A 21,880-nucleotide genomic window follows, 5' to 3' on the forward strand; every position below is an offset into this window, starting at 1 on the left:
GGATTGCAGATAGTTCAATCGGATGAAGGAATCTACATCACACAGAGTACTTATGCTAAGAAGATCTTGAAGAAGTTTCAAATGGATAAATGCAAAGAAGCTAAAACTCCTATGAGTACCTCATTGAAATTATCAAGAGATGAAAATGGAACAGATGTAGACGTCAAAACTTACAGAGGAATGATTGGAAGTCTCTTATATCTAACTGCTAGTAGGCCTGATTTATGTCTGAGTGTTGGAGTTTGTGCTAGATATCAAGCAAAGCCTAAACAGTCTCATCTTGAAGCTGTGAAGAGAATTCTGAAGTATGTCAAAGGAACTGTAGATCTTGGTATTTGGTATTCAAGAAACTCAAATCAAAATCTGGTTGGTTACTGTGATGCTGATTATGCTGGAAATGTGAATGACAGAAAGAGTACAAGTGGAGGATGTTTCTTTCTTGGAAACAATCTAATTGCGTGGTTGAGTAAGAAGCAAAACTCTGTGTCAATATCCACCGCAGAATCTGAGTATATTGCCATGGGAAGTTGTTGCACTCAGTTACTTTGGATGAAGCAAATGTTAGCAGATTATGGAATCGACGCTGGAGTTCTTCAAGTCTACTGTGATAATCAGAGTGCTATAGATATCTCTAAAAATCCGGTTCAACATTCAAGAACTAAACATATTGATGTGAGACATCACTTTATTCGAGAATTGGTTGAAGAAAAGAAGGTTCAGATTGATCATGTTGGGACAGAGATTCAGCTGGCAGATATTTTTACAAAGGCATTGGACTTCAACAGGTTTGTCACATTAAGAAATTCACTTGGAGTATGTGAACTATGATCTGACTCAGTCAGAGAACAAGAGAGCTGATATGGTTATGAAGATACGGTTCAATTCAATATTTCTAGTTCGGTTTATCACATTAGAAGCTCCAAGAATGGTTTATTCCGTTTTGTTTTTGGCAAAAATCGAGTTTTTTTTTTGAATTTTAAAAAAGGGATATGCAATCATAACAAGATTTACTCAAATCTTGGTGAAAAGATTCTCGGGGAGAAAGACAAAGAGGCTAATTGAAAAAAAAAAAGTTTTTAAAACCCTAAGAAACAAGAGAAGCGAGAAATTCACTGCAGAAAAGTTCTCAAATCGTAAGAATGGTGAAAGCTACACGAAGAGGACCAATCGGAGGAAGAAGACAGGCTAGAGAAAGTCGGTCTGATGGTGGTGCAGAAAACCCACAATTTGTTGATGAACCCATCGAAGAACCAGTCAGATCTACAGTTGCTTCTTTATCTCTGGTTCCATATGACAACGATGAAGATTCATTCGCCACTGCAAGCGAAGGAACTAAGAGTGGTGGATCTGGTGAAGATAAGCAAGATGTAGTGGAATCAAAGAAACCTGACAGAGATTCTAAGGTTCCTTCTGAACAATTTGAAGAAGCAGGTTTGATTTCATCTCAGAATGATGAAATTCGTGATCAATCAGAGCAGAATCAGAAGCAAGATTCTACTTTCTCAGAACAAGCTGAACAGAATGTTATCGGGTCACATGCAGAACAGATAGAAGAAGAAATAGATGACAGACATGTTGAAGTACCAGAGGAAAGGGTTGGAGATGAACCAATCCACGTCTCAGATGTTGAACTTGAGCCCACTGAGCTGACTGTTGAAGATCAATTCCAGAAGAATCAGAAGGAGAAAGAAGCTCGTAAGAAGAGAGTCTTCAAACAGCTAGGTCTAGCTCCTCCAAAGAAGAAACAGAAGAATGCTGAACCAAGTTCAAAGAAGAACAAATCTCTCAACGCTTCTGGTTCAGGTAAAAGCAAACCCAAGAAAAGCTTTCGATCTAAGCTATTCTCATCTCCTCAAGCTCGAGAAAGGTATGCTTTATTTAAGGATAGGAGTTTAGTTGAGGAACGCTTGATTGATTTAGAAAAAGAAGATACTTGGGGATTTTTAGCTTTGATCAAATCTGCAAAGTTGGAACCCACTGTAACGAATCTAGGCAGTTATGTGAAGGAGGTAATTGCTGAGTTTTATGCTAATCTCCCTTCTGAGAAGTCTGAAGAAAATTCTGAGAAAGTCAGTGTATTCATCAGAGAACATGTTTATGAGTTTTCCTCTCAGAAAATCAACAAGTCTCTTGGGTTCAAAGAGTTGAACAAAGATGAGTTAAAGGCAGATAGTGAGGCTGATTCTATTGGAAAAGAAAAGCTTGCAGAAATCTTAAGTGAAGAAGAGAAAACAGGCTGGGATGACTTGATTTTTAAGAATCTTTCACCACGAGTTGGAGCACTTCTTCGTATCACAGCTCAGAATTGGATCCCTTCGTCTAATCCAGACTATGTCTCAGTTGAAAGAGCTCAGCTTATCTACAAAATCTTTCATGGGATCAGATTTGATGTTGGGAAGATGATTTTCAATCAAGTGATGTCACTTGTTCAGAATAAGGATGAAAGATGGTTGGTGTTTCCCCGAATCATATATGGGATGCTCATAAGTCAAAAAGAAGTGACAATCTTTCCTGGAGAAAAGTTTGTGACTCCTAAGTTCTACAAAAAGGATGTCAGAACTGGTCAAGCTTACACTGAAAGGATGAAGGGCAAAGCAAAAGCTAGCACTCAGCCAAATACTTCAAGAGCTGCTCCTCAAAATGTATATCCTTCTTCTCAGTTTAATCCAGAGTATCAAGGATATACTGTTGTGGACATTGGAAGCATCCGTCTGCCACACCCTGATGAGGATGATAGAGAGGGAATGTTTATGGCCTTGTTAGACACAGCTCAGGCTATTTCCAAGATGAATGGAGTGATTCAACAACTTGTTCTCAGTCATCCTTTGTCCAAAAGACTATAGGAAGTTTGGTTTTTAACCTTGAGCTCTCAAGCAGGGGGAGAAAGGAGTATGGCTGTGAGTCTGGGGGAGTTCATGTGTTGTGGGGGAGTAGTTATTTGATTTTTTTTTGAACTCCAGACTTTGTTGTTGCTTGTTTTTCAGACTTTGTCAGATTTAGGGGGAGTTAGTCTTTGTTGGACGAAATTGCTAAAATTTTTAATAACTTCGATTGTTTAAAGTCTGTGATTGCTTGTGATGAAAAATGTCTACAAAAGATAGAAGATTTCAAATGCAGGTGCTTGAGAGACACAAGATTAAAAAGGGGGAGATTGAAGATGCAGCTTCTGAAGGAGTACCTGAACTAAGTCAAGAAGTAACTCAAGAGAACAGAGCAACATGAACAAGATTAAGGAAATATGCAGAATCTTGTTATGGCGGTTTGAAGTAAAGACTAGAAGCTTAGAGAAGATTCTAGAAGACTGAAGAGTTTCCTTTTGCAAGAAGAAAAGGAAAACATGAAGACAGAGGACAATTTCCTATTCCATAAAGAAAAAGGAAATTGTCCATTCCAATTAGTTTTAGAATTGGAAATCGACCTGTTGTATGGTCTCAACCTATTTAGTATAAATAGGGTGCTAAGGCTTGTAGAAAGCTGAGCACAATCACTAGAGAGAATTCCTAGCTATTAAGTCTTAGTTTGAGAGAAATAGAGAACTAGAGGCTTAAAGAGAGCTAAGGGTTTTAAAGAGAGTTATTGTTCTTAATCGGTCTGTGATTAATGAACAAGACTTAGTGAGAATAGAAAATAGTGTTAAAGGAGAAACCTTGTAAACATATTTTCTATTAATCGAAAGAGTTTTTGAGAAATTCTGAGTTACATCGTGAACTAATTCAAAACTTAGTAGCTCTTGCATTTACAGTATGGAGGTCAGTTTAAGCCTCCAAGGCGGTTAAGGACCGACGAGATTCCCGCCATTATCAACGACTTTAGAATTGTTGCAAGAAATGCGATAGAAGCTGGTAAACAAAATTTCTTTTTCCTTTTGGGTGTTAGATGTAATGTAATGAAAATGAAAGCTGATCAAGACACTTGACATATAAAAGTACAGGCTTCGATGGCGTGGAGGTTCACGGCGCACATGGTTACCTGATCGATCAGTTCCTGAAAGACAAAGTGAATGACAGAAGTGATGAATACGGTGGGTCACTCGAGAACCGCTGTAGATTTGCTCTGGAAGTAATCGAAGCAGTGGTGAACGAGATCGGTCCAGATCGTGTTGGAATCAGACTCTCGCCATTCGCAGATTACATGGAGTCAGGAGACTCGAATCCAGAAGCATTAGGGCTCTACCTGGTGCAAGCTATGAACAAGCATGGAATCCTTTACTGTCACTTAGTTGAACCTAGAATGAAAACCCCTGAAGGAATCTTTGAGTGCAAGGAATCGCTTACTCCGATGAGAATTGCCTTCAAAGGAACGTTCATAGTGGCTTTACAGACTACCCTTTCCTCGAGACCGATCTTGTGGCTTATGGAAGGACGTTCTTGGCGAATCCGGATCTGCTCAGGAGATTCGAACTCAATGAGCCGTTGAATAAGTACGACAGATCAACGTTCTACACTTCAGATCCTGTCGTGGGCTATACAGACTACCCTTTCCTCGAGACCACAGATACACATGCTTAAGGGCTTTATTGCAGTGTCCAACTCTCGAAGTTTCATCATTTCCACTACAAGCTGAATAAACAAAATAAAAGTTCCAAAATTGCTTACACAAGTCACAAATGCTTCAACAAAACTTACACCGATTGCACGAATTTACGAATTTCATGATTCAGAAACCGAAATCATTTACGGTTATACGAATTAAAATTCAGAAATTCTTGCGCATGTAGTTGAGATAAATTACAAAGTATGGGGCTAAAATCAAATATACAGATACTTTGGGTACTAAAATTATAAATTTATGCAACTAGATGTAACGCCCGGTTAGTAGTATTTGTGTTAAACGGCGACGGCGACAAGGTTATTGCCGGGAAACAAACCGAGAAGATAAACCGTCAACGAATGATGGAGAAGGAATCTGATTTGACTGCAAAGGAGAAACCAAATAACAAGCACGCGGCTGATTCGTTTTCCAGCGAGGAATTGGTCTCACCGGTGAAGAAGGCAAAGAAGTCAGAGGAGACTGGATGTTCCGATGGAGGAGAAGCCGTAGCCGCCGTTGGTAATAGAGAGGAGAAGAAGGAGTTTCTCGTTGAAGCTGGTGTTGCTGAAGACAAAGGAGCTAGACATACGATGGAAGATGTATGGGTGGTTTTGCCTGACGCTTCTTTGGATTTCCCAGGGACACTAAGGTAACAAAATACAAGCTTTTCGTTGAATCAAGTTTAGTAATTCATGCCAATTCTGTTGTTGCTGGGACTTAGAGAATTAGGAAGATACTAGTCTTATTGTGCTGCAAAGTTGAAGGCTTCATTGGCAAAATGATCTTCTTTTGGGTTTGTTTATAAAGCTAGGCTCTTGTGTATTGATATGTAGGTGTGCGCATTTTGCAATTTATGATGGGCATGGAGGTCGTTTAGCTGCAGAGTTTGCTAAGAAGCATCTTCACCTTAACGTTCTTTCAGCTGGGTTACCACGTGAGTTGGTCTGTCTTTCTTGGTTCATTTTAATTATGTCTTTAGAGCTGTTTTAATGTCATTCAGTCGGTCTCACTTCACCTTCTTTTCTGTCAAATTGTTTGATTACTGCCTCAGCTGGATGTCAAAGTTGCTAAAAAGGCCATTCTTGAAGGTATATAAGTTTACTTCATATGTCTTTTAAAGCTTTTTAGTCATTTCATTATAACTATTTGAGATACACAGATTCTCAAATGTTAAAGCAATTTTACTTTCAGGTTTCCGGAAAACCGATGAGTTGCTCCTGCAAGAAAGTATTTCAGGTAATTTGTATGTGTGTGTGTGTGTGTCATGGCTATATTCTGCATATTTTTGCATCTCTCTGACCTGTGTCTTGTACAGGAGGATGGCAAGATGGCGCCACAGCAGTGTGTGTCTGGCTCCTTGATCAAAAGGTATGACTGTGATGGGGTCGTTCCTCGTTTGGAATTCAATATTTTGACTCTATTTCTAGATAAAGTTCGTAAAATTACTCGACCTTTTCTCCAGTATTCACACCCGGTAAACTCTCATGCATTATAGGTTTTTGTTGCCAATATCGGTGATGCTAAGGCTGTTTTGGCACGATCCTCTGCTACCAACGAGTTGGGGAATCATACAGAAGCATGTAATCCACTCAAAGCAATTGTTTTGACGAGAGAGCACAAAGCAATTTATCCACAGGAGCGCTCTCGAATTCAGAAGGTTAGTTTATGATGAGCCAGACAGAGACTTCCTAGTAAATTTGAATACACCATGCTCTGTTGATAACTTTGTATGAGTTTACAGTCAGGTGGTGTTATAAGCTCAAATGGACGGTTACAAGGGCGTCTTGAGGTTTCTAGGGCTTTTGGTGATCGTCAATTTAAGAAGGTAATGATCCTGTGGCTTCCCACTTTATCTTGAGCCCATAATCTTTGCGACATTTTAGCTCTCTCGTGCAAAATTCTATCGACATGTTCATGAACCTATCTCCATATCATTTTGCAACTCCAGTAGCCTTGAATCTGTTAGTCATCCTGAAAGCTTATGGGTTATTCGCATAATTGCATCTAACACACAAGTTATTGAATCTAGTTTGGTGTCAGTGCAACTCCAGACATTCATGCTTTTGAATTAACTGAGAGAGAAAACTTCATGATTCTTGGTTGCGATGGATTGTGGGAAGTAAGTAAGCTCTTCGTTTGTGGTTGTGCAGTGCTCTATAAGAACATTTCATTTTGTCTTTTATATTTCAAATTTTGCTGCTCATATAATATAATCTACACAATGCATCCGTTTTCAGGTGTTTGGACCAAGTGATGCTGTTGGGTTTGTCCAGAAACTTTTGAAGGTAAATACCTACAGTTGTCAAAATCACTTTGTCCTCCATTTCACTCGCTTTAACTAATAGATGTTTAGCCATGTGAGCAAAATGGTTTGTTAGAACCTTGTGCACACAAATAAAGAGTGTCAAGGGAAAATAAAATGAGAGATTACTAAGAGGCTAATGGCTATGATTTTGTAGGAGGGCTTGCCTGTAAGCACGGTAAGTCGCCGTCTTGTAAAGGAAGCTGTGAAAGAACGTCGTTGCAAAGACAACTGCACGGCAATCGTGATAGTCTTCAAGCGGGTATGACTAAAGAAGAGCCTGACTGACCTATGGGCATCTGTTTTTCTGGCTCGTATGAGTTTTTAAACATAAACCTTTTGTTGGTAAACTCTTTTCAAGCTGTCAATGGATCAATTGAATTCTTGGGGGCCACCATAAAAAGAAAAATGAGTTTGAAGAGTAAACAGAGCTCTCTTTGTAGTGCAATTTCAGAAGCAAAAGTAGAAAGCTTTATAATCATAGACTTCATAGTACAGTATGATCAGTTTACAATAAATAAAGCCTATGGGACAACGGAATATTATCATTGTGAATTTAGGATCCCTCTGGTTTGTAATTAAGCTAAAAATGAAAAAGAATAAATCGCCAGCTTACGCAAGCAGCAGTAAATTGACAACTTAAGAATGTTTCGGTCTCACCAGAACATGAAAATGGAGAAGGTAAGAGAAGAGGCAAGAGTCCAAAACGAACAGTCTTATTGGAACTCAAGATCGAGTTTCCTCTTCAGATGAGATCTATCAGCACTACAAAAAGAAAAAGAAGAACAAGCTATAAATACACAATCAATCTTGAGACTGTAATAACAACTGAGATTAATACTTCTGTTTCTACCTGGTGATTGTTGGCCGGTTTGGAGGTCGCTCAGCGAGGATGGTAAAATCTAATGACATGGGTGCTTGTTGATCCTTGTCAACATGAGCCTTCAAACTATCAACCCTCCCACGCTCAGGCATCACTCTTCTAAGCTTACGTGGTGGTGATAGCACTGTAATGGCCTCATGTTTACCGTAAGAGGATTTACCATCCTGCTTATGAACGGGCTTTGGGAGCTTAGCCGGGTCAGTAGGAGCAGGTGCAGAAGTGAAGTATCTGAACAACGAAAACAAAGGTGTGAGAGCAGAACGCTAGATATACTTTGCCTATAAATAGATGGTGAACTTTACGCACCTGTGTTCTAGAGCCTGCTTTATGGAAATTCTGGCCTTTGGGTCATAGGTAAACATTTTGGACAACAAGTCGAGAGCATCTTCACTAACTGCTGGGAATAAAGAACGTAGAGACGGTGCAGGGACAAATTGATACTCTACATAATCTGGAAGCTTTGTTACATCCGGCCACTGATCTGCTTTTGGTGTCCCAAAAGCAGCAAATATTTTGCTTAATTGATCAATATCACTGTTTCCCTGAAACGACGAAAATAGAATAAGTAAACATAGGCGAGAAAATTGATAATAAAAATGTAATTAAGTAGTCTAAGAGTGAGAGTATAACATCCAAAGAGATGATTGGACTAAGTTTTAATGTTAGCCATGATGAGTTGAGTTAACCTGAAGAAATGGTCTGCGTAGTAGAAGTTCGGCGAATATGCAGCCAACGGCCCAAACATCAACTGCAGCACCATATTGTTTTGCACCAAACAAAAGTTCTGGTGCTCTGTACCATCTAGCAAACACCTGTGCATTATCAGATGTATCAAGATATGAAGACATATAACAACTAGAAAAAACAGAAAATAAGGTGCATTGTGCATTTCGAAACAGAGCTCATATGGATTCTATTGTAATTGTGGTTGTTCAAAGGGAAACAAAGAAAGCAGAAATAGCTAAAGGTCAAGGATCCGGTTAATGGCAAAATTTGTAGTACAGAGATGAGATAGCAATTGCTTGAGTTTAGACTGTTGACTACATGACACATTTTGTACTATCGACAGGTGATAGCATGAATCCAGTAAAAGCGTCAAGAAATTTCAGGGATTAGCATACAACAAGAAAAGTCAAAAGAATTTCGAAACAGGTAAAAACTAGCTTGATCATTTCATAAAGATTAATTTCTACTGATCAACTTGGTGATAGTAGAGCAAAGGATAAATGGCAAAAGCATACCTGGTGGGTAAATTTACGATTTGGACTACCAAATATACGTGCTAAGCCAAAATCTGCAAGCTTCAGTTGTCCATCAACTCCTATTAACAAGTTATTTGGCTTCATATCCCTGAACTCAAGGGACACATAATGAGTGGCAAAGCAAGCAACATTACAGAGACAAGAGCAAGTTGTTAAGGATAAACAAGTGTACCTGTGCAAAACCCATTTATCGTGGCAATAAGCAAGTCCTTTAAATGTCATTAGGAGGTAAGATTTGATGTCGGCGGGTGAGAGGAATATGTTGGAATCGCGGATGACAGCTTCGAGGTCAGTCTCCATGAACTCAAAGACAAGATGCAAGTTTTCCTTGTGAGGAAATGCATCAATGAGCAGAATTATATGAGGATGCTTGAGCTCTTTGAGCATTTTGATTTCCCTGAGAGCTGTAATATTTACACCTTCCCTTTGTTTACCAAGCCTTATCTTCTTGATTGCTACAGTTTGTTCCGTCTGCAAAATTACATACCCCAAAAGAAAACAAATTACTTCCCTTGAGGACTCTCAAACAGAAAACCCAACAAATTTCCCCAAAGATGCATGAAAATCCGGAGGAGAAATTAGGAATTAGCGACAGATCCTAAACCCTAAATTTCGAAGAAAAAATCAGCAAAGAAAGGACCTTAGTATCAGTGGCCTTGAAGACGACTCCATAGGTACCTTGCCCAAGAACCTCTTGCTTGAGATACCTATCAGCAACTTTCTTTGGCTGCTCCATCTCCGGCATTTTCGGGTTTTCACAACCCAATAATCGTGCCTCTCTTTCTTCTTACTTCACTTTGGTTCCCTCACTAGAATTCGATTGCTTTCCGAAATTGGGTAAAATCGACGATGAGGAAGATACCGGGAGATTTTTTTAGGGTTTCAGCGTTGGGAGCTCCGGCTCCGGAGAAAATGTAGCCGTTGGCGCGTTTGCAGACGCAATCGGCTAATCGAGGGAAACAACAAATAAAGAAAAATTGAAAAAGAAAAAGGAAACAAAACTCTCTCTCTCTTTAAGCTGGATAAAAGTCTCAGCCCATAAACACCCCAATTATTTATTTTTGACTCATTTAATATCCAAACTTTTTTGATTAAATATCAAAAAGTTAAATATTGTTCTTTAAAAAAAAGTAGGAAAAGAATGTGAAAAGGGTTCTTGTTTCAAGAAGAAACTCATTTTACATAGGTATAATTAAATAACTAAAAATATCAGTGTTTTATACTGTAATTAAGATACCCAACGGAAATGTTTTAACTATAAAGAGATATGTGCTATTTGAAATGACACCGTTTTTACCATACATTGTCAACTAAACCCGGTTAGAACCAAATAAAAAACTGTTATAATACAAAACCATCCTGTTTTAACATCAGAACAAGGAGAGTTTTTGAGAAGAATAACAGAGTTTCTGTTATTCATATTAACAGCTACTCTAGGAGGAATGTTTTTATGTGCTGCTAACGATTTAATAACTATCTTTGTAGCTCCAGAATGTTTCAGAAAGAGTCATGAGTAAGCAATGTGGCGACACCAGCAACGGCTATTTCCTCATCGATGTTAAACCAAATGAAGAAAGGGTCTTTATTACTCGGCGTCTTTATGCGAAACTGTTTGAATACGAAAGCTAGTATCCGATTCTTCCATGAAAACCTTCCTTCGAATGTCAATGCTCCTAATTAATGGATCAAGATACACCCCAATCTCTAACAAAAATCGTCTTGCAAGAGAAGAGCTGAAAGACGATTCCACTGCTAATTTTAGAACCCAACTCTATAATTCAAAAGAGCCACTAGAAAGCTAGTAGATAATTACCATCAAAATTAAATACCATCCGATTGTGGCAATCTTTTATTTTCTTATACGGTCCAAGAAAAAGAGCATCCTCAAGTATCACATAAATAAAAATATATTCGATTGCAGTAAGATTAGTATCACATAATAATATTAAATATATGTTTTAAGAACTTTTAAGGCAGGGGAACAAAGAAAAGAAAAACCAGTCTTTTCCAATTAACTTGAGACGGTTTGCTGGAATTTTCTCCTTCAAACTTGCCACGCTTTAAGATAACGTCTCCAATGTAATTAAAGTCTGGGATAAAAACAGTCATTGTAGACAAACCCTGAAAATGTTTGACTGCTAGCTAGATGTTGAGCAAGAAACTGGTCTTCTGGAGAAAGGGCTGATTCGTCAAAACATCTTTGTCTCTTTGGTTCTGCTCCCTTGGACTCTTCAAAACACCTTTTTCTCTTCGGCTCTGATCCCTCTGACTCATCGGGAGGTTCAAGCAGTAGCATCCACACAAATTCATGTGAATCAATCACAGCTAACTCGGCTCCCTCATGCAGCTTCTTCTTTTCCTCGAAAAAACGTTGGAAGGATTCTTCATAAGCGGCCACCTCCGACTCTGACGCCACCAACTCCGCAGTCCTCAGATTGTCGTGGCGATAGGCATCAACAAGGTTATTGAAATACAAATACCTCCAATCACCTGGGATCATAAACTGATACTGAGGCTCGTCCATATTCCCTTCCTTGACCAAATTCAAGACTTGGCCGTGCCGCGCCACAGACTTGGCTGTAGCCTTGATAGTTTCAAGCTCTTTGCCAGTGATCCATTTAGGGAGTATAGCTGCATACTTGCGAGGTGGTGGAGGCGGACGCTTCATCTTGTCACTAAAGCTTTCAGGAAGATAGGCCTGCAACTCGGGAGGTTTTCGAAACGGTTCCCTCACCTTCACCCTCAATGGAGTATCAGCTATCCCATAATCACTATATTTGATCTCAGGTCCCTCATGTTTCTGCGCGCGGTATTCAGCAAGCTTTTTCTGGTAATAAGCGTGATAACGATCTGAGCTCCGGAAGAAGGAGTAATCTGGGTTTCTCGCATAGCTTGTCATCATACTACTCTCCATCTCAACCCCGTATTTGAATACCAAACGGGCCGAGCTATCGGCCAAATATCTAACCCATGGAGGTACATCCGCCGGAGATAAATTCGGATTGTTGTTTTGCCCCGATTGCAAATCCTTCGACATGTCTTTTCTATACAAAGACAAATAGATAAGGAACCTTAATATCAGATTCTCCTATTTCTATGGGCGAGGGAGGAAATTCTGAGAAAAATATATCGATATGATCAATAAGAGGAATCGGCGATGCCAAGGACTACTTAGTTAGGGTTTTCGGAGACAGATAACAAGTACCGTACCTCAACCGCCGGGAAGTAACAGCCACGCCGCGAGAGCCTCAGTGACTTCGTGAAGAAACCTTGAACGAACGACTTCTAGTTCTCAAGCTTGGAACGGAGAAGATCCTCTGAAAATAAATAAACGGAGCCCTAGGCGTAGCCTAGCACTTATAAACGAGAAACTTGTGCTCAAGGTTTTCTAATGGGCCTTTGTTATTCTGGCTTATAACTTCGGGCCATATTAGAGCATCTCCAATGGTTACAAGTCTTTGAGGGGTTCTCAGCATTTTTAAGTATAAATTTAGCTTTTTTCAAACTAAAAAACTTGCATAAGAACTCTTAAGTTTTGTGTCCTCCAATGGTTACAACCACTAATGGGGTTCTTAAGAAAAAATTCAAATTTGTAAAATAATACATATTTATGTATTTTTGTTTGGTTACAATACATGGTTTTTCAATGAAGAATCATGTATAAGGTTCAAAGTGTGGCATGTTGCTCACAAAACCACCGGCTTAGGACAGCAAAGTAAAGTTCAGGCTTCAGCTAATTCATATTATTATGAACCTAGGATACATATAGCTATTAACATAGCTACACCAAACGGGCTTCCACCAAAAAAGGATGAGAAAATATCAAATGGATCATGTCTACCTCCTCCACCACAATTTCCTTCCTTGAGTGCATCCTCTCCATACTGGTCATAAATCTCCCACTTCTCCAGGTCACTAAGAACTTCATAAGCTTGAGCTAACTTTTTGAACTGCAATGACATACATGAATTATACAGAAATCAAAATCACAGTTCACACATAACACCATAAACCAAACTCATACACTACATAACTTAACAAAGGATCCAACTTTAAACGCCTCAATTATCAGAGAAAGAAACATCAATCCATTAGAATCAATACAAATCTTAAACATAACATCTAAATCGTGTTTATAAAAAAGTGTTGTTACCTGCAAGTAGTAGGCGTGCTCCCAAAAAGAGGTATCAAGCTTCCTCCTTTTGTCACTAATGGATCTTGCACCCAAACAAACTAACTCTTCTTCTTCAAAATCCCTTAATCTCACATATGTTTATGAATATCAAGAAAACTATGATGGTTAATGGTTAAAGAACTTCTGAAGTAAAGTAAAGAGGAAACAAAAGCTGGATCTTATGAAAACTCTCACCTTTACAACATTTATGGGATCCGAATCAACAACACTGACCCTCATGCAACAACAATAAACCGAAACAGATCAATCATATAACTTCTTCGTTTTCTAGAGCACCAAATTATCTAAACAACTAAATCAATCAAAGCTAATCATCTTCCTATCTCACAACGCTTTGTTAAAATGGCTTCTCTAGCTATATCTATTCTTCCTCAAGTAGCAAACAAGAAACTTCACACTATAAGCCCCTCAAACCATACGGTAAATTGAAAGCTTATTCCTCAATTGAATCTAAGCAAGTCAAGGTTTTTATAATCACATGGAGCTTTGAAGCAAGCAATCAAATAGAGTACCTGCACATCAAATCCTGACAATCCTTTGATGAACTATCGATTTCTCAGCATTGATAATGGATTCCACGCGATTAACCGCATCATCAAGCCCCCTTTCGCATTCACCACAACGTAATCAAAGTTCTTTAGATGCCTAATCTCTTCACGAACTTGACAAAGCTTGTTGATCACTGCGTCTTTGCCAACTCCGCTCGGACCACTGATAACGATGACGATCTGATTCGGCGGTGGGATAATTGGATCGGCGGTGAAAGAAGAACCCAATTGTTTCGAGAGAACGAAGCGAGGGTTTGGTGGGAGGTTGGATTGGGGACAAAAACATATATAATTGGGTCTCCGATTTGGTGAAACGAACTCGCAATGGTGATACGTACAAAAGAGAGAGACGACAGAGAGCCGGTTCCCAAAACTTTCTCCACAGAGCCAGTTCTCCTAATAATTTTGGGTTTTGATTTATTTTTATTAACATTTAACGAGAGAACCTCTCCCTAAACCAACTAAAACCCCCTGTTGGAGATGCTCTTACACACTTAATTTGAGGTTCTTCAGTTTTGGTTCGAGATTTTTGGGTTTTAATTTTTTTGTTGTTGTAAAACGACAACGTTGTACCATACATTGTCTACTCAACCCGGTTCGAACCAAATCAAAAACTGTTATATTACAAAACCATCCTGTTTTACATCAGAACATTACAAATGAACTCAATGACATTAAATATCATTTACAAGGAGAGCTTTTGAGAAGAAGAAGAGAGTCATGAGGAAGCAATGCGGCGACAACGACACCAGAAAGCTGTACCGCCACTTCTTCCTCGAGCAACGGCTATTTCTTCATCGATGTAAAACCAAATGAAGAAAGGGTCTTTATTACTCGGCTCTTCCTCGGCATCTTTCTTCCCCAAACTGATCTCTAGAGGATCTAATGGTCCAATCTTTATGCGGATCTGTTCGAAGACGAAAGCTAGTATCCGGTTCTTCCAAGAAAACCTTCCTTCGAATGTTAATGCTCCTAATGGACCAAGATACACCCCATTCTCTATTCTTTTTCCCTGATTCAAGAATCAATCATAAGAAGTGTTTTGTTACTTCCAAAATCTCGGCTTTCAGGACCCTAAAGCAGCTCTAATTCGTAGCCTAGACAACCTCGCGAACGATGCCAAATTGAAAACAAGAAGACAAGCATACATGATCACATATGTAAGTGGATATAGATAAGTGGATCAATCAATCTGTTTCTCATTCAGTGCTAGAACCAGTTTAGAGACTTACCGCAGCATCAAATCTCTGAACAGCGGTTAGAGGGAAATAACGACCTTTGTTCAGTTTCTTCTGCATGTATGGTATATAAGATCTCAAGTCAATGATTTGAATGGATCAAGACTACAACATTTTAAAAAACTTGAAGGCTAATTTTATTTTTAACGGACCTCGGCGGTGAAGATGAGCATCCATGTTCGTCCAGGAGACTCGGTACCACCAAGGGTTTCAAGGAATGTGGATGGATCAATCTTAGCCTTTTCAATAGCAGAAAAAGCAGCTAAAATCTCATCTGCTGCAACTTTCCGAGTTTTTGCAGCGGTTTTTAACAGATTCACACTCTCCGTTACTTCCTACATATTCCAAAATCAGTTCACACTCAAGTAAAAACTAGTTGCCTCGAGATATTCAGAATCATAAGAAAGAACCCATAAAAGAGTCTTGCATTTGATAAAAGTAACTCTCTTAGTATTCATGTAATTTTAATTCTAAAATTTCACAACTCTTATAACCACCTTGGTTCCATGAAATCTATCTCCTAAAAGTGAACTCATAACATTTATCCCAAATTATTAATTTGACCAGAAAATAATTTGGATACTCCGCAGCTGGTTCCAAAAAATGAGATCAACAAGAATTTCTCTTCAGAAAACCCAGTTCGTTATAAAATGACTGTTCATCAGGTTTACAATATCTTTCAAAAACAATCGAAATGAAGAAGGTGCTGCTTACTTTGTTAGGGATTTGATCTTTTGCCGGTGGGACAATCCGGTTCCTGCCATCGACCGTGGCTTTCACCAAATGTAATCTCTCGCGACGACTAAGGAAGAGAGAAGAAGATGGGGACGAAACCCATGAAGCTAGTGAGACCATCATCGTCTCTGAGAAGCTTTTCACTTTTTTCCCCACTTCATCGTTCTACTTTTTTTTCTTCCACGTCACTTTTTCAGACATACCAAAAACAAAAACACACTAGAGCTGGTCGTTTTATTGTTATCCACAAGTTTTATTTGGTTGAGAAAAGCTTTCAATTATATTATTTGTGTCATTATCTCAATATCGCCGGACCGAATCCTAAAGCTACTCAATTTTAGGAAACGTTTGCCTGATTACAGTTTTATTGCCCGTCTCTTATAAACAAAACTCAATCCATTTCGAGTTAAATTAATGAACTTGTATGCACAGTGAATTGACCTGACCAAACCACGAAATAACATGAGAAACAAAGACAGAATGTGCTAGAAACCGCTACTTGTCTGACAAAGTATTAAGGAACGAATAATGTGTGTTCCTCAACTATGAAATAGCAATCTCCAAATAGCCGAAAAACAGATTCAGTCATCCAAAAGGGAGGTAGTCGTATTAATTGTAAATTTAACTTGAAAGAAAAGAAAACTCTCACTCAAGTTCATCATAATTCTCTCTCTAGCTTTAAAATATAAAGAAAACCGGTCTCAGGTTACACCTCTCCGCAGCTTGTAAATCTCAAACCTCAACTGTGCACTGAAAAAAAAGGGTATTAGAACTAGGGTTTTAGGGAACTCAGATTTCTTAGTCCGAATCATCATTCATGAAGCGTTTTCCTAATAATCTCCCTCTTGGTGCAACCCGAAAGCCGTCTCCTGCTTTTCAAAGAAACATAACCCAGGTTTAGATTAGCCATTTTCTAAAGATAATTCTTCCATATGGTGGTTTCAAATAAATGAAATCATAAGACTCCTCACCTTTTCTCTCGCAAAATTTGGATCAAGCGCTTGAGGCAGCACTTATGAGCTCAGTAACCTTTCCAACCGCAATTGTTTTTCCTGTTTTGTATAACCATGCACATAAATTAGGATGAGTAAAAATAAATGCATTATACATTGCATTTGATAATCTCTGAAATCTTTACCTTCCGTTCGTAGAGTGAATCTTCCAAGTTGAGGGAAATCCGAGAATTTTTCAATACAAATTGAATTCGTAACCTGCAGAGATACAGCAAGGGGTGAGAATTAGAAAGACTTGACAATAATTTGCAAAATATATTCAATTTGAATCCTGTTTGATCGTTTCCAGTAAATAACCAAGATTAGTACTGAGTACCCCCAAACCTTAAATAGCTAACTATCCCCATCAACCACCAGAACACGACCAATAAACTTTAATCAGACTCTTTCAAAGGAAACAGGTACAACTTCCCACAATTACATCCCAGGGACCATACCAAAGGATTGTACCAAGTTCCAAAGGAGATAACATTTCAGCTTTTGTTTTGATTGAGATTGAAACTTCAACTTATGGCTATGCATATAAGTATAAGAGAAAGAAAACGGTAGTTAGAAGGAGACAGACCTGGATGCGGCACACAACAGCAGCACCATTCTTCACAAACAAAACTTTCTTTTTCATTGGTTTCCTTGTTTTGAGATCAATTTGGCTTTTCAATTCAATAATCTCACACTCCTCGACAACCGCATGGATGTGGAGAATTGCCTTGTAACCAGCTGTAAAAATAGCCTACAGGAGCAGCAAAATAATGGAGACTATTTAAAAAATGTATATACTCATACAAAAACATTCTAGAATGTGTGCCTTACGTTGTCAAGAAGCTCAAGGATTTGTAGTTGGGCAACAAACTCAGTAACAACAGGGACAGGGTTAACTGCAACAGAAAACAAAGAAAAACTCCAAATTAGTACAGCTAAGAGAAGACTTAAGATTTCAGATATTAACAAAGTTATACGAAATAAAAACAAAATTTGGCAATGCAAATCATTTCTAGTGAAGGCAATCTGTAAAGCATCATACTCACCAATACTGGATAAAACAAAACCAGCAAGGATGTCCTCATCTTCAATGCCAGTAATACGAACTCTCAAATTCTCACCCGGTCCTGCACGCTTAACTTTATCCTCATCGCAATATATAGCAACAACTTTCACATGTTCCTACAATGATTCATGAAAGTCATCAGGAAAACAATAAACTGGTAAGGAAATATGAAATGAGAAAAAGACATGAAAGCACCTTGTTCGGCATAACAACCAAGGAATCACCCTCCCTAATGCTGCCAGATTCTACTTTTCCCATAACAACAGTTCCCATGTCCTTGAACTTATCGATAATAGGCATCCTACAGTTCATAAAATCAATTCGGGTTAACACAGTATACAACATACAAAGATAAGTTTACAGACTATAAATTCCCCTTTATATAAGAGACTGGGGGGAAAAAACTACAGAAGACATTTCCTCTTAAGGGGGATAAAGACATGCCAAAGTTGGGGAAGTTGCATGTGATGCAGAAAACAATGCATAGAGATGTTATTATCCATTTAAAACATCAATATACACAAGTAATGGATTTCCTGAATGCATCGACCAATAATTAATAACGAAGAACAAACGGTATAAAAAGAGAAAAAAGAGAAGGGACAGTGGTGGTTCACCTGAATGGACCATTAGGATCCCGTGGCGGAATTTCAATAGAATCAAGGACTTCAAAAAAGCTAGGGCCACTCCACCAAGGACAAACATTTTGACCCATCCTCTGGTCCATATTTTTGCCCATTAGACCAGATATAGGCAAGAAGACAACATCTTAACAGCAAAAGAGTAAGAGAACAAATTAAATATGCTGTTAGACCATAGTTAATCTGTAAGGTTTACAGTTCAGTGCATACCTTTCTTTGTGTTGTAGCCAGAGGCCTTCAAAAACGGTACCATTTTTTGTTCAATTTCATCGTACCTGTGCATAGGATTTACATAAGTACAAGGATGTACGGAAGAAGATACGAAAATCATCATTAACAAGAAATTAAAAGGTAAATGTAAATTACCTTTCTTTCGACCAGTTCACAGTTGGGTCATCCATCTTGTTCACAACAACAATCAGCTTCGAAACACCCAATGTTTTGGCAAGTTGAACATGTTCACGTGTCTGCCCACCCCTCTCATATCCCGTTTCAAATTCACCTTTTCGAGCTGAAATCACCTATATCAGAGAGAGATGGGTAGGGAAGTTAATAGGCTTCCTACAGGAGAAGCTAAATCAACAGAAAAAAAAATAACTTATAAGCTAACTAACCAGCACACCGATGTCAGCTTGAGATGCTCCACTAATCATATTGGGTACGTAACTCTTGTGCCCCTGTAATAAGTTCAGAAAAGCACACGAGAATTAGAACAGAAAACTCATCCAACATATATGCTGGAACACAAATTACCCGCATAAAACAAAAATAAATGGAAAACAATTATTTTAGATTGATCCCTTACCGGAGCATCCAAAATGGTGAATCTAGTGCTCTGAGTTTCAAAGTGTGCCCTTCCAACTTCAACTGTTTTACCCTGTTAAATGTAGCAAATTAGCCATAGCACTTAGCTAACATATATTCAACAATAAACTTGATGGGATTTCCATAAACACATTAACTCTATCATCTAAGACAAGCATTTTAAGCAAAAAAACAAGCATTGACCAAAACACATGAAGTACCTTGAGCCTCTCTTCTTCATTTGTATCCATTATATATGCCATATACCTAGCATACAGGGCAATAAAAGTTTCAAAATTAATTAGAACGCAAAGCATTCCTTTTCAGGTTTAAGCAATCAGGAACACTCACCAGCTTTCTCTACTTTTATCTTTTGCTTCCTTCTCATACTTTTGGATTTGTCGTTCATCCACCTGACCGCTAAGATAAAGAATCTGTCCTCCAATTGTGGATTTACCAGCATCTGTAATTGAAAAAAGAGTGTGTAAATTAAAGACAGATGTCAGCCATTATAAACATAAAAGTACACAGACAGAAAGGTCATGACCAGTGGGGGTTTCAAAGCTGTATTACATAAGCTCTGAAACCCTGTGTCTACACAAGGAAATTATCCTGCAACCTCCAGCTTTAACAAAAACATGCCCATAAAAAAAATATAAATCATCAAGTAGATAGTCATACCAACATGCCCAATGAACACCACATTCAAGTGTCTCTTTTTATTTGCTTCTGCTTCATCTTCAGCTTCCTCTTTGGCAGCCTTGTCTTGAGCAGCTTTCTCTTTAGCTAAGATTGATTACATTTATCAGAATAATATATAAATCATCAGGCAGACAACAGGATACCAGAGAGATGAGACGGGAGCAGACCGAGACGATAGTCTACGAACCTTTCGCTGGGTTATGGACTGGATGAAGCATTACTTCATCATGATCCTCAGAAGCTGAAACCACCAAAGTCCAAAAAAAAAAAACAATGTTATGACAAAGTTAGATAAAGCAAACTAATTTGAAGTGAAATAAAAAGAAAAGGACACTGATGCCAGGAACCTTGTTGCTCATCAGGAACCGGGACAGATTCTTGCACTTCATCTTTCAAGTCTGTAAGTAAAGATAAAATACCTGGTTATACTCTATGTCAACCACTCATCAAAAGATTTAGTATTCAATCTCATCACAGTATAATATATAGACAAATGAATTTGGTTTTGTGTATGGAATGTAATAGCCGAGTAACATGGTAGGTACCTTCTTCTGGTGCTTTATCCAAATTCTCAACTTCATCTGAGTTATGATCTTCTGGAATGACAACACCATTGTTTTCATCTGCATATATTAACACAAAATTTGGTACCATAGAAATAAGAAGTAAGCAAAAATAGTGTTAAAGCTAGTTGTCTCAATTACCTGCCGAATCAAGCTGTAATGCGCGTATCTCAGCCTCAAGATCTGCACGGTTTAACAATGTATAAAAAAAAAAAAGAGTTATCATCTCCAACAAAAACGTACAGAAATGTAGCAAAGAATTCCACAAAATACCCAATCCTTCACTATCTGAGAGTTAAATTCACACGAATTACAAAGAGAAGTACCTAGGTCAGTTCTACACAAGCCAATTAAAACCAACCAATCAGCTAAACCCTAATCCAATTTCTAATCCAAAAGCCGATAATCCTCCTTCCGATTAAATATTAACTACCGGAGAAACGAATCCATCAGCTTCATAATCGAAGTTAACACAGTATAACGCAAACATACAACAAAAATAGAAAAAAAGATCCGATCGACCAACAAAAGCAGTAAGCGCATAATCGAGAAATCGAGAGAGAAAGAAGACATATAGAGCGATGACTAGAGAGAGAGAGCTCGAAAACACGTACCCATGGCGGATTGTAGAAGCGAAGGAAAGGAAAAGGGTTTCTAGGTTATCTCGCGAAAGAGAAAGAAGAAGAAGAAGCGCGTTAAGGGATCCACCAAACGAACTAGTGCCGCTTCTATGAGGCTCTAATTTTTGCCCAGGTGGATCTTTATATATTCCCTTTTTTCCTTTGTTGCGTAATCAAATTTTTCTTTTTTTCTCATCCCAAAACTCACGTGTCAGGTTAACGTAATACGACGTCGGTTAAGAAATATAATGCCGTCGTAAAAGCCCAAATAATGGGCCTTAGTTACTAGTACGTGCTGATTGTTGGAAGGCCGAAATCCACGATTGTGAATCAATGTTGTTTTTTGTTTTTTTTCTTGTACAACATGGAAACAATATCTGGAAGAATAGATAGATAATTGAACTTAAAAATTCAGAAAATGTCTATAAATTTTATACAAGTAAATCTAAAATACAGAAAATTTTGTATTGTTTTTAACACACCAATGTAAATTTCCAAAAAATGTATAGCTTTTTCATTATTCCTTTCAGTTAAAGAAAGCACTAATGTAACAAGTAATGAGACAAAGTTCTTTTCTGTAGGAAATCTACCCATAGATTCTTTTTGGGGCTATTATCATCTGTTACATCCATCCTTCAATCTTGACCGCACATTTTTATCTTCTTGTTTTGTATGTTTCCGATACTTTGGAATTTTAATCCAAAAAAGAAATTGAATGTTGCAATTGTTGTGAACTGTGTCTTTCATTAATAGAATAAAGAATATATATACAAGGATAATAACAGGATACAGAGAATAA

At 38.2% G+C, this 21,880-nt stretch overlaps 7 protein-coding genes across 11 annotated transcripts; 2 read left to right on the forward strand and 5 right to left on the reverse strand.

Annotated features, from left to right (window-relative positions):
- Positions 1-3,111: 3,111 nt before the first annotated feature.
- Positions 3,112-4,416, forward strand: LOC110225136 (putative 12-oxophytodienoate reductase-like protein 1). Its single transcript, XM_021014030.1, has 3 exons — positions 3,112-3,195; positions 3,743-3,842; positions 3,932-4,416. The coding sequence occupies exons 1-3, from the start codon at positions 3,112-3,114 to the stop codon at positions 4,414-4,416; spliced, it is 669 nt and encodes a 222-aa protein (XP_020869689.1).
- A 93-nt stretch (positions 4,417-4,509) lies between these two features.
- LOC9326320 (probable protein phosphatase 2C 8) lies at positions 4,510-7,327 on the forward strand. The gene is made up of 10 exons (XM_002890212.2): positions 4,510-5,179; positions 5,364-5,472; positions 5,582-5,618; positions 5,722-5,766; positions 5,846-5,898; positions 6,026-6,187; positions 6,272-6,355; positions 6,560-6,649; positions 6,768-6,815; positions 6,990-7,327. Exons 1-10 carry the CDS (start codon positions 4,890-4,892, stop codon positions 7,098-7,100), a joined length of 1,029 nt encoding a protein of 342 aa, XP_002890258.2. The 5' UTR covers positions 4,510-4,889; the 3' UTR covers positions 7,101-7,327.
- Positions 7,281-9,996, reverse strand: LOC9326321 (cyclin-dependent kinase D-3). Its single transcript, XM_021013380.1, has 7 exons — positions 9,618-9,996; positions 9,150-9,448; positions 8,957-9,065; positions 8,402-8,527; positions 8,022-8,257; positions 7,686-7,943; positions 7,281-7,597 (listed from the first exon to the last, which is right to left on the reverse strand). The coding sequence occupies exons 1-7, from the start codon at positions 9,720-9,722 to the stop codon at positions 7,549-7,551; spliced, it is 1,182 nt and encodes a 393-aa protein (XP_020869039.1). The 5' UTR covers positions 9,723-9,996; the 3' UTR covers positions 7,281-7,548.
- Positions 9,997-10,848: 852 nt separating this feature from the next.
- Positions 10,849-12,308, reverse strand: LOC9329041 (probable splicing factor 3A subunit 1). Of its 3 annotated transcripts, none has more exons than XM_021013384.1 (2): positions 12,188-12,308; positions 10,849-12,016 (listed from the first exon to the last, which is right to left on the reverse strand). In XM_021013384.1, exon 2 carries the CDS (start codon positions 12,012-12,014, stop codon positions 11,061-11,063), a length of 954 nt encoding a protein of 317 aa, XP_020869043.1. In that variant the 5' UTR covers positions 12,015-12,016; positions 12,188-12,308; the 3' UTR covers positions 10,849-11,060. The 3 variants fall into 3 exon arrangements, 2 of the variants coding, with proteins under 2 accessions (XP_020869043.1, XP_020869042.1); XM_021013383.1 differs by having other exon boundaries at positions 10,849-12,021; XR_002329426.1 differs by having other exon boundaries at positions 12,014-12,092.
- Positions 12,309-12,566: 258 nt separating this feature from the next.
- On the reverse strand, positions 12,567-14,171 carry LOC9329042 (chaperone protein dnaJ 3). Of its 2 annotated transcripts, XR_002329427.1 has the most exons (4): positions 13,685-14,171; positions 13,347-13,380; positions 13,131-13,233; positions 12,567-12,927 (listed from the first exon to the last, which is right to left on the reverse strand). XR_002329427.1 is itself a non-coding variant. In XM_021013391.1 (3 exons), the coding sequence occupies exons 1-3, from the start codon at positions 13,690-13,692 to the stop codon at positions 12,724-12,726; spliced, it is 315 nt and encodes a 104-aa protein (XP_020869050.1). In that variant the 5' UTR covers positions 13,693-14,171; the 3' UTR covers positions 12,567-12,723. The 2 variants fall into 2 exon arrangements, 1 of the variants encoding a protein (XP_020869050.1); XM_021013391.1 differs by lacking the exon at positions 13,347-13,380.
- A 128-nt stretch (positions 14,172-14,299) lies between these two features.
- Positions 14,300-16,065, reverse strand: LOC9329043. The gene is made up of 4 exons (XM_002892935.2): positions 15,673-16,065; positions 15,111-15,293; positions 14,953-15,012; positions 14,300-14,732 (listed from the first exon to the last, which is right to left on the reverse strand). The coding sequence occupies exons 1-4, from the start codon at positions 15,814-15,816 to the stop codon at positions 14,439-14,441; spliced, it is 681 nt and encodes a 226-aa protein (XP_002892981.1). The 5' UTR covers positions 15,817-16,065; the 3' UTR covers positions 14,300-14,438.
- Positions 16,066-16,158: 93 nt separating this feature from the next.
- LOC9329044 (eukaryotic peptide chain release factor GTP-binding subunit ERF3A) lies at positions 16,159-21,206 on the reverse strand. Of its 2 annotated transcripts, none has more exons than XM_021013378.1 (20): positions 21,076-21,206; positions 20,603-20,644; positions 20,444-20,521; positions 20,246-20,296; positions 20,086-20,139; positions 19,878-19,982; positions 19,548-19,659; positions 19,418-19,463; positions 19,198-19,269; positions 19,007-19,069; positions 18,759-18,913; positions 18,603-18,667; positions 18,369-18,519; positions 17,947-18,052; positions 17,732-17,867; positions 17,517-17,581; positions 17,272-17,436; positions 16,832-16,904; positions 16,665-16,745; positions 16,159-16,565 (listed from the first exon to the last, which is right to left on the reverse strand). In XM_021013378.1, exons 1-19 carry the CDS (start codon positions 21,077-21,079, stop codon positions 16,687-16,689), a joined length of 1,602 nt encoding a protein of 533 aa, XP_020869037.1. In that variant the 5' UTR covers positions 21,080-21,206; the 3' UTR covers positions 16,159-16,565; positions 16,665-16,686. The 2 variants fall into 2 exon arrangements, with proteins under 2 accessions (XP_020869037.1, XP_020869036.1); XM_021013377.1 differs by having other exon boundaries at positions 16,159-16,562; positions 21,076-21,205.
- Positions 21,207-21,880: the final 674 nt, after the last annotated feature.

This window comes from Arabidopsis lyrata (assembly GCF_000004255.2).
Source record: "Arabidopsis lyrata subsp. lyrata unplaced genomic scaffold ARALYscaffold_1, whole genome shotgun sequence".
NCBI classification, from domain to species: Eukaryota; Viridiplantae; Streptophyta; class Magnoliopsida; order Brassicales; family Brassicaceae; genus Arabidopsis; species Arabidopsis lyrata.